The sequence below is a fragment of the Tachysurus fulvidraco genome, chromosome 8 (assembly GCF_022655615.1).
Source record: "Tachysurus fulvidraco isolate hzauxx_2018 chromosome 8, HZAU_PFXX_2.0, whole genome shotgun sequence".
Taxonomy (NCBI): domain Eukaryota; kingdom Metazoa; phylum Chordata; class Actinopteri; order Siluriformes; family Bagridae; genus Tachysurus; species Tachysurus fulvidraco.
In genome coordinates this window covers 11,963,777-11,977,863 of record NC_062525.1, presented here as the reverse complement: position 1 = coordinate 11,977,863, position 14,087 = coordinate 11,963,777, and the positions used below count along the sequence as shown (strand labels likewise).

The following is a 14,087-nucleotide window of genomic DNA, read 5'->3' as shown; positions in this document are numbered from 1 at the left end:
GGAGCATGTGCATAGCAAAGGCAACAGCAGCAGCAGCTGTGCAGGGACACTAAAACTAATTGAACAATGCACACTGGAGATGTCAGGGCACAAAAAGGCTTGCAAGCCATTTGGACAGCGGTGCCATTTAAGAATCAATAAAGCAACAGCCATCCGAGGTGTGAATGCATCTTCAGTTCATTGTCTTTCCGCTATTGTCAGCAGAACGACCCTGCTTTATGTCCACCAATCATCTCTCCGCCGCAGCCAGCACTCCATCCAGTTGCCACAACTCACAGCTCCCCTTGAGAGAGCACAGCACCGCCTGGTAATGGGGAACTCACACATGAACACACACAAACATACACACATATGTGTGTGTGTGTGTGTGCGTGCTATTTCTTTTGTGGCCTCAAACACAAACAGATTCTGAGGTATAGGTGGTAAAAGTAGGTGTTTCAGCTTTACTACATGACAGTCATGAATCTCATGATTGACATATTGCAGTGGCATCTAAATTTGCCTAATGCTACATACAATGTGTAGGTTTTAGTGCAGAATCTGAGCTGGGCTTTATGAGGGACTCTTTTCTGAGGCCTCTATGTTACCATAATGGACAGCCTTTTAGCTCTCGCGCTATAATCATAAATTTAGCGTCTCTGAGTGCAGATGGTCTATAACCATGCATCACCATCAGACCCTTACCAGACAGAACCGAGCAAAGAATCTTTCATTCTGCCTATCTTTCTCTCTCTCTCTCTCTCTCTCTCTCTCTCTCTCTCTCTCTCTCTCTCTCTCTCTCTCTCTCTCTTTCTTTCTGTCCACACTGCCTTTGCTTTCTGCAAACTAAACAGATATGCTAGGCTGCTGAAATTTGTTTCCACTCCCAGCACTCGCCGCAGTTTGGCTCCAATAAAATGAAAGGCGGGTGATGGATGGACCTCTGTAAAACGGGATTATGTAATCGGCAACTTGCACTCTCCACTTCGCCCACAAAGAACCCTGGCCAGGGAAGAGCAATTAAATGAAAAGGGGTGGTGGAAGGCCTGACCTTATAGGTGTGTGTGTGTGTGTCCCAGTTGAATGGTTGGCATGTTTCGCTTCCGACACTCTCTCCATCAGACGCCCACTCAATCACTTTAGGATAGAGACAGGATTCATCCATTTACACAAGCAGACAGGAAGAGAACACTCCAACATGCAGGAAACACACCAATAGGCTTGAACAGCTTTTCCTGATAATCACATACTAGTCATAAAAACGGTGTTTGTTTTATTACAATACCTTGCAGATCATGAATATCTGTCACTGTTAGTAACAGCACTGCTTTATTTCTCAGCAAATTCTGCCAAATCCCGATCTGTCAATAATATCTATTGTCAATGAGCAACATATCTTTACATAGTGTGTTACATATTCACAGAGTGTGATTTGTTAGTGGACATGTTAATCACTACCTAAAGAGATCCCTCCTATCATCCTTTTTTGTCTGTAAAAAAAGAGGCAAGACCTGATCTTGGCACCTTTGTTTAATCACCCCGGACATTTTAATGGCTCATCAGAAAATGGTGAAATATGACTGGAGGCTAACTGATCCAAAAATACCCATAAATCCCCATCCAGGGAGCTGTTGTTGGGGTCTGCGGGGGGTAATCCATAACTCTGGCAGCTCGGATAAAGGAAGAACGATTAAAATAATGAGTGGGCTGATTAATCTTTACATTAAATATTAAAAGCTCCTGGGGGTGGTCATCACACACGTGAGTGGTGATGAATGCCTGATGTGAGTGTGTGCCGTACAGTCTGGCCAGCACTAGGTGTGTTTTTGTTAACAGCTGTTGGTGAAGTCTAACAGCACAGTGAATGCTGCAGATTAACCCTGTATTCCCTGATGCTTTCATTTCTGACATTATTTATTGGAAGACACTTCTTATGATGGAACAATCCAAGCATATTAATGAGGGTTAAAAGTTTTGCTCAGGTCACATCACAAGCTGTCTATTTGATGACGCAACATTCTAGCACATTAGCCACTGAGCTACCTCGGATAGCATGAGTTAACTGGTCATTTGGTTGTCCTTACTAGAACCTTTTTTTATTTTATTATCCTCTTTAGTTAGTACTTTAATCTCATCTAGCTCTGTCTTTGTAAGCAAAACGTATTTTGTTAATTGGATAAATCAACTCTAACAAGCTTTATTTTGCCTTAGCCTTTGTTTCTTCATCTTGCTCAGTTAGCCGCATAGCCCTTGTTGAATAAATGTTAATTTTCAGTAAAAATGGGTTAAAAACTCAAATTAAGACCAAAAAAAAAATCAAAGCACGTGAAAAAAGTCGAGAAACAAAAACTGAATGTGAGAGTATCATCCCAATTTTATAAAGTTAATTAAAAAAAACAACAGATAAACCCTCACCTTTTGTTCAGCTCCTTTGTATTCTTGTTTTTTTTTTTGTGTGGTTGTTGTTGTTGTTGTTGTTGTTGTTGTTTTTTCATTTTTCTTTCCAAATGAACACATTGTTTTATGACTAATGCATTAGTTGGAAAGCTGGAAAGTCAGGGCTAGATGCAGGCCAGGTAGGTCAGGACATATATTACAAAATGTAATTGATAAGGCTACAAAATGTGACCTCGGTGTATCTGAAGTTAATGTTCCATTTATTAAAACTGAATCTCATCAATCAAACTAAATGGCGGTTTAAAACACCACTGTGAAATGATGAAATGGTCAACTACAGTTCTGCCAAAAATCTCAGGACTTAAGTGGAATTGCAAGTTAATTAATGAAGTTTAGGTTTTTAATGCATGAAGAGTGTTTTAGATAAAGATTCATATCTGAACAAGTAAACAGTGAGGGCAGCATTAATCTGGCTAATATGAAAACAGATCCCAGCAGTGTACAAAAAATACAATAAAAGTGTTATACTAATTTGTATTCCATGTTTCTTGTTGCTGAATTAATTTTGTGTTTTAAGATCATATTGAAGCTCTAGCACAGTGTTGATGTTTATTCAGTTCAGTTTAATTCTATTTTTATAATTTATGACATAATGTCCAAGAAGATGAGACCTTGCTGAAGGAACTATTCAGAGAAAGCAGACTTTCATAATAATGTTTGTCATTTGGGATTACGTGGGAAAAATAAGGCACCTGGCAACACTGCTATAAAGGTCGTTGCAATACACATGGTGCTACTTTACACCTTTTTTTTTTTGGCAGAAAAAATCATACACAAACCTGGCCAATAAAGTTTTGAACAGCAATCAGAATATGTGATTCTCACAAATGATTTTGTTCGGTGATCGTCATGTAGAACTGTGAGCAACTATAATTTCTGAATGGAGTCAGTTCCTTACTCACCATCAGCAGGCAGAAGCTCAAGCATGTCAGCCATAACAGAAAACACTATTCTAAATAGACTGCAAAAGGAAATGGGCCTATAATAAGAGCACTGACAGATTCCACAGAATCCCGGGCACAATGCTGGTCTTGCACTAACCCGTGAAATCGAGTTCATTCTAAAAATTTATAAGCATGCTGCATGACAGTCTCACCTGTCTGATAATCTCACTTACACAGCAAGACACATCCACCACAGATCCCAACCTGCATGTACCTCTCACACATATAAAAGGATTTAAGTCAAGTTATAAAACCTTATTCAGATGTAACAAGATCTAATTACATAGAGTGGACAGGGTTTGGTGTGGAGTTGTCAAACTAGCTCCAAATATTTCTGTCTGTTTTTTAATCTGAAGTGTGTACGGTTTGACTTTTTATTTTGTAGGTTTTGAATGTACCTCCCCACAATAATCAGTTTATTGGTGCTTTTTCTCTTTTTCTTGACTTACTGGTCAAAATTAATCACCAACACATTGACTGGGCAGCTATAGGATGAATAATGAAAGTTAAATGCTGTACATTCACAACCTTGCTGTTGTTTGTTGTTGTTGTTGTTTATCCTTTCTGGCAAACTATTGGGCTTACTGGTGGTCCATTGGCAGGATCCTGTGCTCTCATTGCTGTGGCCCGGGTTTGATTCCCAGGCAGGGGGTTAACACAGCCACTGAAGAGTTAATTCCCAAATGGGAGGGTTGCATCAGGCAGGGGATCCAGTGTAAAACCTGTACCAAATCTAATAAGCGGACCATGCGATCCACTGTGGCAACCGCGAACAGGGAGCAGCCAAAAGAACAAATTCTTTCTCTATTTGTATCTGTTTGTAATCAGATGATTAAAAAAAAATCTTTTGATTATTCTTAAGTAGTTATATCCCTTTAGTCTCAAGGTGCTTTCTTGTGTGCTTTTTATCTCTTTCATTATCTTTGTTTTTACATATATTCTCCTGGGCTATTGAATAATCCAGAAGTTTGTTCAAACTCCACTGTTTACAGTGCGCTTGCCTTTGGAAGCCAGATGGTCATAAAGTTTGAGTACACTTTATTTACTTTAATGTGTGTCACCTTAGGAATTCTATTTAACAACCTAACAACTTGTGAAGTTCCAAGACAATGCATTTGTGATCAGATCTTCTTTTGCGCTCTTGCTGATTCTGATATCACGCTATCTACAGTAGCATTAAGACTACTTTTTATTATCAGATGTGACTACTTGACAATAGTCAAGCTTTCACAGATGCACTGTCCATAATCACATCTAGTGCACTACTAAATGTGCATATTGTCATAAATACAAATATTATAGGGACAACTTCAGTAACCTGATCCACATTTGATCTTTTTTTCTATGCTCTGCGCTAAAACACGTACATTGTTGGAGGATTAGGTTGTGGTGCCATTTTAAATTTTCAATCAGTGAAACCTCTAAGATCGCTGAGGCAGTTGAACAATAAACAATAAATAAATTTGTTTTGAGAAAAAAAAGACCATGTATGCCACAGTCTGAGTTCAACTAATTAAAAACCAATCTAGCATGAATTAAGAGTTTGTGATGCTGAAAGCATTTAACTTAGGGTATTAAAAAAAAAAACAACAACAACAAAAAAGACGCTTACTTTGCCAATGTTAGAAGCTTCAGTAGCTCAGGTCCGGATGGAGCTGCTGTGTTTGCACCAGGAATCTTCATGTTTGCAATCGAAACATAATTATAGCAGTTCCATAATACTATGATATACTGTAGTATACCAATGAAAACCAGATGACAGTTTTACTGCCTCCAACAATGGCTTGAATTTCAATTTAACAACTCACTAAATCCGCACTGCTTCGAAATAATTACCATAAAATCCAGTTTTCATCTCGCGCTATAAAGCCAGCTCACATTGTTTTCCTGATCCTGACTGAAAAAATGTTTCTAATGACAAACTAACGACATTTTGCGATCAGGAGCTTGGTCTCGGTCTTTCCCATCCTCCACACAGCCGGAGTGATGGATTTTTACAGCTTGCTTTATACCCTTGTTACTTTTTAGTGTTTATTTATGTTTTCCTAAATCAACTCAAATTGGAAATAAAGCATGTCGTTGTTTATGTGTTTGTTTGTTGCTGTTTTTGTTCTCGTCTTGCATTTTTGCCTTCTCTTTATGACAAACCGTAATTCATTTTAAGTTCTCTCCTCACCACTAATTCCATTTTTTTTCTCAAATTGTATGTTTCTCGTTTACATTGTATTTGGTTTATCTCGTAAAAGTAAGTACTGCATTAGCAGTATGATTGGATTAAGTATACTATCCACATGTTTCTTAAGAACAGACATAGCGATTAGTATTATCCTTTTAAATGCAGAAGAAAAAAAACAGTCTAAACCCACGACATCAGGCAGTTTTGGACAACAGCCAACCTTCTGACTATTTTATCATCTTAAATCAGTTAAATCAGCAACAAGGCTGACTGGAAAAGCAACTGGGAGTTGTATCCTCATCACTGATGATGAGTTCCGGAGAAATTCAGTGTGTTATACATTATTCAACCACATTGCACTTTCTCATGCCCCCCATGTGCCGCATGTGTCCATGGCAGTCGTTGCATCCCACTGTATTATTTATCAGAGCAGGCAGTTAATGGCGGAGGCTCCGGAGTGGCCTGGCATTTGGGAACTCTCATTAACATTTGCTACATGTGGTTGAGCAGGGCTGCTGGGGAGCGCTTGCAGCACTCATATATCTCAGCCACACCGCCATGGCACGAGCCACTATTTACTGCTTACCTTGTGCAATATGAGACAAAGGAGATCATGCCTGGCTCTGACTAATATTTCAGTGACACTAATGGTCAGAGGAGAGGGGTGACCTAACAGAGTTGTACTACTCCATATTATCCATGTACCAGTCTGTATGCAGATGTTTGTACCATAATGTTGTAGTGTATTCTGCTTACAGGGAAATAACACAGTAAAACAGAAGGCAGGATCTAAACACAAACAGACAGAGAGGCTACAATGTGCTCCAAAGAAAGAACAGGGTCCATATACAGTACACAAATTCAAAACATTTGACACATCCGGTTTTGTAATTTAATGGCTTTTCAATTGTACATGCAGTATTTCACAATTCTTCAAAGGCATTTAAATACACAGGGTTTGAATGCACCAATTGTACAGGGAAACAAGTCAAACTCTTATAGTAGCCAGTAAACAAGAACAGGAAACATTAATCATATACTGAAAGTGAAGTGCAAGGCAATACATAGAGAATAAGGATAGAAGGTGCTCACCGGATAGAATAATGTAAGTGGACAGTTTTGATCTCATGTCTGTGCTTGGCATGTTAGACCAAATTTTAATTTGTGTCTTAAAGAATACTGTTTGCATATTTTATTATATATATATATATATATGATGGCCATGGCCTGTTTTCACCCAGTCTCATCTTTTGGTTTGGTTCACCAGAGTTATGACTACAGTAAGAATATGGAGTCAGATTTAAGAAAAAATATTACACATAATTTACATTAAAATATATTACAATTTTCAACAAAATGTAATTTCAATGCTTATAGTAAACATCATTTAAATACATTTCTTAATTACTAGAGTAAATGATGTTGAGTGAACCTGATCAATTGATATAGTATTACTGTAAATCAATTACATTATGAATTCTCACAAGGGTGTTGGCACATACTGGAACTATAATTATAGTATTACATTTAGGCAATTAAAACATGTATGGTAGAATAGTGCTATAGTGATATGTCCTTTGCTGAACATCAGTGTCATGAGTTTGATTCTCAGCTCGAGTATGAGCTTGGTGTTTGGTGCTTGGTATTTATATAATTAATAAAATAAAGATTTAAATCATGCTGGATATATGAAAAATAAGTGTGTTAATGTTACTCAATTCTAACACATGGAATCGATGCACACTTTTGAATCTTGTAAATTCAACAAACCTTTTTCTATGTATGCGCACATGCCAATCTGCAGCAATCTTACATTTACATTTACATCATGTGGCAGACTCCCTTATACAGAGTGACATACAAAAGTGCTTTGAAGTCTCTGTAAATGAATAGATTAACACTGGATCACTCGGTAACAGACTCAGTAACCATCAACCTAAAACTCTGTTGATCTTTTTTAAATATACACATGAAACTAACAGGGAAAATATGAGCACGTTTAAGTGTTTCAGTAAGAGGTACAGTAGGTCTTCACCCGTTTGAAGATAGCCAGTGACTCAGCGGTTCAGACATCTATGGGAAGTTCATTCCACCACCTCGTAGTAGTCTTGCTGTATACCTACCTCTTATCCTGAGAGATGGTGGAACCAGTCAAGCAGACAATTCACATGACTCGGTTTTTGCGAAGGGCAGCATGATGGTGCATCGGGTGGCATTGCAACCTCACAGCTCCAGGGTTTCCAGTCCTGAGCTCAGCTTATTGTCTGCCGGGCTTCATTAGGGTTTTCAGCTTTGCTCCCACTGTTCAATATACAACCTGCGCTAAAATCTGCCTAGGTGTTTATGAATGTGTGATAATGCCTTGTAATGGACTGACTTTTTATCTGGGGTTAATTTTGCCATCTTAGGCTCAATTTTCCTGAGATAGACTCCAGGTCAATAGTGACCCTGTACAACATAAAATTGTTAATGAAGATAAATGAATGAATTCATTAATGACTCAATATGTGTGAAATGACAAAAGGTTTCAATTAGTTATGAGTTGGGTTAGTGATAGTAACATTTCTTCTGACTTCATTGCTATGAAATCAAACAAAATCCAACCACATCACTTTTGCTGATTTAAATTCTGATGTGTTTCTGTGATCTCGTCACCGGGCTTACCAGTGTCCCTGTTAGAAATCTGCTACCACTCGGATTGCATCTACAGTAAGAACATTAAGCACTCCCAGAGCAGTCACAAAATATCCCCTGTATGCGCTCACACCACAGAGGGATCAACTTTTTCACTCCGTCTTCTGCTGCCTGCAAAATCAAATTACAGCCTGTACATAGCCTCGTTTTTCCAGACTCACCTTTCAGCCTCTGGAGGAGATGTAGACGATCTGTCATTCACTAGTGTTTCCAGGTCGGTGTGGTCCACGAATCGACTGTCTGTGACCATGTGTGTCTGTGAGTGGAGGATATTTACTCTGTGAATGCAGACTGAATGGAGTAACAGCTCTATTCACTGTGCCCATGTTGCATGCTAGTCTAATCTGCTTTGTAAAGCCATGGAGGATCCAGAAGGATTCGGATGGAACATTACAAATTCAAATAGTCCTTTTGTATTTGGGCTGAGCTCTGGGCATTTTTCCCTCCTCCTTTATATCCACCCCTCAATTGGTGTTGAAAGGATGTGTTCCTTACATATTCTTTTATCTGCCTCTTTTCTCTCCTTTCTTTTCTCTCAATGCACAATGTCTACACACAAATAGTGGATACTAAACTTTCCTTTGATTGCTAAAATACGTGTTGCTAAATCAATATAGCCTCCCACTCAGTACCTCTTTAATAGCATAAAGCTTACTTTGGGCTGTAAAACAATCCTCCTGAAATAGACACTAAATTATAAAGACTGTCCTTTTTGTTTTTATGTTTGTCCTGTTAGATCACAGGTAAAGGAAGTTGGTCTGGCAGTTGATGAGAATGCCAGCAAGTAGAACTGAACACTCAGACATATCCAGTGTGTAATACATGAAGGCAACAGGCACTTAACTCAAATATGTAAAGCTCCAGTTGAGTATAATTCCTTAGTTATTAAGGACCAGACAAGTAACTAAGACTATTGAACGTTAACAACAGATTAATGCTTTACTATTAATAATTAGCTATAATTAACTATAATTATATGTTCCTGTTCTCTTTTATAGTGGCACTTTTTCTTACCAATTTTCGAAATAAATAAAAATAAATACATGCATCTCTGTATATTCGTCTTTAAACATGCTCATAATCCACTTTTCTTAGATAAGCTAAGTCATCAGGTCTCTAATCAAAGAGCGAATGAAATGAAAAATCAATGAAAGGCTGTGAAAACTCCCCTTTCTGACATAATGTCTTTAGTGATCCGATGAGCTGCCTTTAGTGAAATAATTAACATAAATGCATGTGACTGTATAAACCGCAACCGAGGATCTGCTGCATAAGCTGAGTTGGGTCATGCTTAGAAATCTCTAATCTCTGAACACTGCTTCAGTATTTTGTACAGTCTTCTAAAATAAACCGTTGCGTCCGCATCTGGACAATGGTCCCACAGCCACGACCCCTGTGTTAATGAATCGCAGTGTCCTGTGTCATGAACTCAAACATGATGTTGGATTGCTGGCAGGATTTGCTATGGACTGAAGCTACACATTGCAGTAGGCCTCTGGGCACTTTATAGTTGAGTCATTACATTATGACATTGCTTTACACAATACTACTGAGCCCAATTAATGAATTGGTGTTTAGGAAACTGAATTTCTTGGCAAATAGACTTCGTTATTATTATAATTTTTTCCAGAGTCAGCATACCATAAGTGATTGCTGCTTTATTGTTTTTGCTACAGTGATCTTCAGCTCTGTGTTATTTATCCTTTTTTTTTACTATCCAAATAATTAATGAGTTCCGGCACAACAGGAAAAGAAACAAATATTAATTATTTGTGATGAAATAACAAATTGTTTTGGCCGTGTTCCCAAAATTCTCAAGCTATTGCATAGCAATTCATTACACACCGAGAGAAGCTGGAGGAAAACGAGGGACCAAGAGCTATGCTCCGTGGGAATGGAATCAATACAGGCAGGGTGTGTGGGGTGTCTGTGTATCACAGAAAGAGATACAGAGAGAGAGAGAGAGAGAGAGAGAGAGAGAGAGAGAGAGAGAGAGAGAGAGAGAGAGAGAGAGAGAGAGAGAGAGATCTGTAAGGACTAGCTCAATATACTCTCAAGGGTTCAATGTCTGAGAGCATTTAGACACACATAGGAACAGACAATAACCTGCATAATGTATATCATATACAGTATAGCTAGAGCTATGGAGCTTAATTTTTCACAAATAATTACCCAGGAACATTTTGTGTTTAAAGTTGGAAACTATATTATAAGTGAAATAATAATCTTAATGTCTTTAAGATATTATTACAGCTTGCTGATGATGTATGAGAAACTGTTTTTTTCTAAATAAAGCAGATTTGTAGTTTGTTGCTAAAATTGTGGTGCTTTAGTTGCAGCATCTTTAACTGTCCGACACAGTTCATTTCGTTGACCGAAACAATTACAATCTTTTGTACACGCCATGGGTTTTTTCTTGTTTAAAGGAAAGAATGCTCAGCACCTTGCCTAATGTAATGTGCTACACCTGCACACTTTTTGTGAGCATATGGACGCATCCAGGGAGTTGTTGATATGCAGTGTGCAGCTTATTTTTTCCCATTCTGAGTAACAATTTTTGGGCTAGCATGTAGATATTCACCATGAATTCATTTCTGCTGAGACAGTACAGGATTTCCCAGAGGGATTCCAGTTTTTCAGACTTCACTTCTACTCTAGACCACCAACAGCATCACTTGGAAGGCAGTAAGAGTATGAAATTAGCGGTGAGAAGTTCAAACCTTTATAAAACGAATATATATATTTTAAACACACCCACACGATATATATCAAATTAATGTTAACTATTTAATGAAACAGTAGAACAACACTTTTATCAAGCTTTGTGGATATGACCCAGGCACTATACATAATTAATCAGAATGGCCATCAATAGAGGCTATTAAGTCAGTGTAATTATGGTAATGTACAGAAATAGCCATTTTGCCTGAGTGTGTGTGTTGTGTGTGCATGTGTGTGCATGTGTGTGTTATATCCTCTCACACCATTCCCCGTGTCCTGTCTCAACCCGATTAATGCTTCTCTTTATTTCTCACACTGTATCAGTAGATGAGGATGTGATGAGAAAACACCTGCTATCACACACACAAATGCACACAAATGGCAAATGGAGTGATCTAGTCTCCTCCTCCTGTCTGTCTGGGTCTCAGCTGTGTTTAGTCAGTATGAGTTAACTGGAGATAATTCATCAGGAAGGCACGAGCCAATGACACTCAACGTTTGGCACATTCCAGTGCTAGCATTCCAAAGTGGCTGTGGTGCAAGGACCCTGTATTATCTAGTATTGCTTTGTTAGTTTTTTTTTAGCTTGATTGTGTGTGTGTGTGTGTGTGTGTGTGTGTGTGTGTGTGTGTGTGTGTGTGTGTGTGTGTGTGTGTGTGTGTGTGTGTGTGTGTGTGTGTTTGTGTGTGTGTGTGTGCTTGCGTGTGTTTTTGTGTGTGTGAGGATCTTCCTGACTGGTCAGGATGGCAGATCAGCATGTAACAGTGTGTGGATGCTGAGAAACAGTGATGTAAGTGTTGTGTAGTTGAATCTATGATTATGGTGCCTCTGTGTCCCACTGATATTACATTGACAAATATATAACTAAAGTCAAGGTAAGAAAAATACATTTTAACACAGGTAACAAACAATATTTTCATATGTTATTAGAATCTATCTACAGTAGGTAAATAGCATTGAGGCCGTCCTGGTCCGCTGAATTATCAAGATGTTTTAAAACAACATGATGTGGATATCAATTTATAATCTCATACTTATTTCTTTAAATTAAATTCTGTCCTTTAACATTCAGTCAACCTGGGTGGGTTGAAAACATCCCCCCAGTGAAATGTTGGTTTATTCCAATTTAAACCAATTTTCTGAAATCTCTGAAGATCAGGGGAAGAATAAAAGTACAAGCACTCATTTGAATATAGATCTAGTTATGGTTGAAAGTAATGTACTCAGTTTAATATACAGTATATATTATATAAGTAATTAACTAATGTTTAATCCTTAACATCCTTAATGTTCCTGCTAGTTACTAAACACATCTTGTTAACATCTGTGTTCCAAAGTCATTGCCTGCAAAGAAAACATCTGAAATATGAGATTTTGTTGTCTGAGACAGATTAACATATTTCTAATGATAGAAGTGCATCACTTTTAAGATATGATAAAACTGAACTGAATTTTTATTAAATTTACCTTTAAACAAACACGACAATGCCCATTCGTATGAAACAGTTAGAGAAACACTGTACCTGAACAAAGGCACCAAATCAAGGAGAAAACTGACATGAACTTTGCAAACAGACAACGTCTGAAAAAATGTGTTGCGATTGGATCCTAGTTACATTTATGAGTCACAGATTTATGTAAAGGCAGCATTTATCTGTTTTGCCTATTGCCTTTAACATCTATCTATCTATCTATCTATCTATCTATCTATCTATCTATCTATCTATCTATCTATCTATCTATCTATCTATCTATCTATCTATCTATCTATCTATCTATCAGCTATGGAATGTATTTATCTGTGTGTGTGTGTGTGTGTGTGTGTGTGTGTGTGTGTGTGTGTGTGTGTGTGTGTGTGTGTGTTAACTTGCTCATTAACACACATGTTTGCTTTACAGGAGTCAGAGAGCTGTGTGGCAGCCGTGAGTGTTCATCACCGTTCAGCCACAGGCAGCTGTACATGGAGACCCCCAGCTGGGCAGGTCAGTGATGTGTGTGTGTGTGTGTGTGTGTGTGTGTGGGGGGGGGGGGGGGGGGGGGGGGTGCAGTTTATTTGAGTGATGTACTTTTGGCCTGTCTGACTGTCTGTCTCTCAGTCACATTGCTCTGTATTCCTAGCAGCAGGTTCCTAAATACCTCTTCTCAGGATTTCTTCTTCTCTGCTTCTATTCCAAGTCTATTCTAGTCTTATCGAAGCTTAGATCCCAAGCAGCCATTCTTCATGTTGCTCTTGCCGGTGTGAGCGGCCTGATAAGAATAAAGTGTTTGGTTGTACACTATCAGAGCTCTAGAGGTCCCGGTATCCTGTGTATCAGAGTATTGGAGTTGTAAAAGTGTATACGCTTCAGATGTGAGAGGAATGAGGAGCAGGTTCGGGTGAGTGAGTGTGAGTGAGTGAGGGAGTGAGTGAGAACTATGCAGGGTGGGTTGTGCTGATGACAGGCCTTTGATTCGGAGCATGCCCATTAGAGGGAGCCATAAATCCTGGGCTCTCCGGACTGCCTGTGTCAGCAGTCTATGGAATGAATTGATATTAAACGCGACAAAAAGCCTCTTTAATTCAGCCTCCACCAGCCTCCCCTTTCTCCTTTTTCCTCTCTCTCTCTCCTTCTCTCTTTCTCTCAATCTCTCATTCTCTCTCACTCCCTCTTCTCAATCTATGTCTCCCCCTGTTTTGGACTATAATTGAAAAGAGAAGAAAGAGCCCAGTTAAGCATAGGCTGTCTTCATAAAAATGTCTGCAACTGCATCTAGTCCATCCATTATTTAAAATGAACCTTAATTAAATATTATTTCTAAATGTTTGTCTGTTTTTCTTTTGTTTGTTTGTTTTTAATTTGCATATTATTTTGTGCATTGATTTATTCCTGAGCTCTGTTTTTGTTCTTTTTCATTTTTATTTTATTTTTTTTAAGAAATTATAAGATGATTTAGGTGTGTAAGAGTAGATGGGAAATGCACTCAGGCTTGTTTTCATGCAGTCATACTTTTTCTGATGAGGGCCTTTAAGACCTGTCAAAGGTGCTGTCACAGTCTCGCACCTCTAACACATCACCAACAAAGAAGTCAGTCCTACTGCATATGCAGTGTCAGAAATAAAATAATGGAGATTATTT

At 38.4% G+C, this 14,087-nt stretch overlaps 1 protein-coding gene across 6 annotated transcripts in view; it reads left to right on the top strand.

The window, feature by feature from the left end:
- The window catches only part of rbfox3a (RNA binding fox-1 homolog 3a), a 323,538-nt gene that overhangs the window by 138,021 nt on the left and 171,430 nt on the right, over window positions 1-14,087 (top strand). For all 6 annotated transcript variants that reach the window (XM_027177421.2, XM_027177424.2, XM_027177422.2 and 3 more), the window contains one exon: window positions 12,870-12,953. In XM_027177421.2, the coding sequence (XP_027033222.1) occupies window positions 12,932-12,953 (22 nt within the window). In that variant the 5' untranslated portion in view covers window positions 12,870-12,931. The remainder of the gene's footprint in view (window positions 1-12,869; window positions 12,954-14,087) is intronic.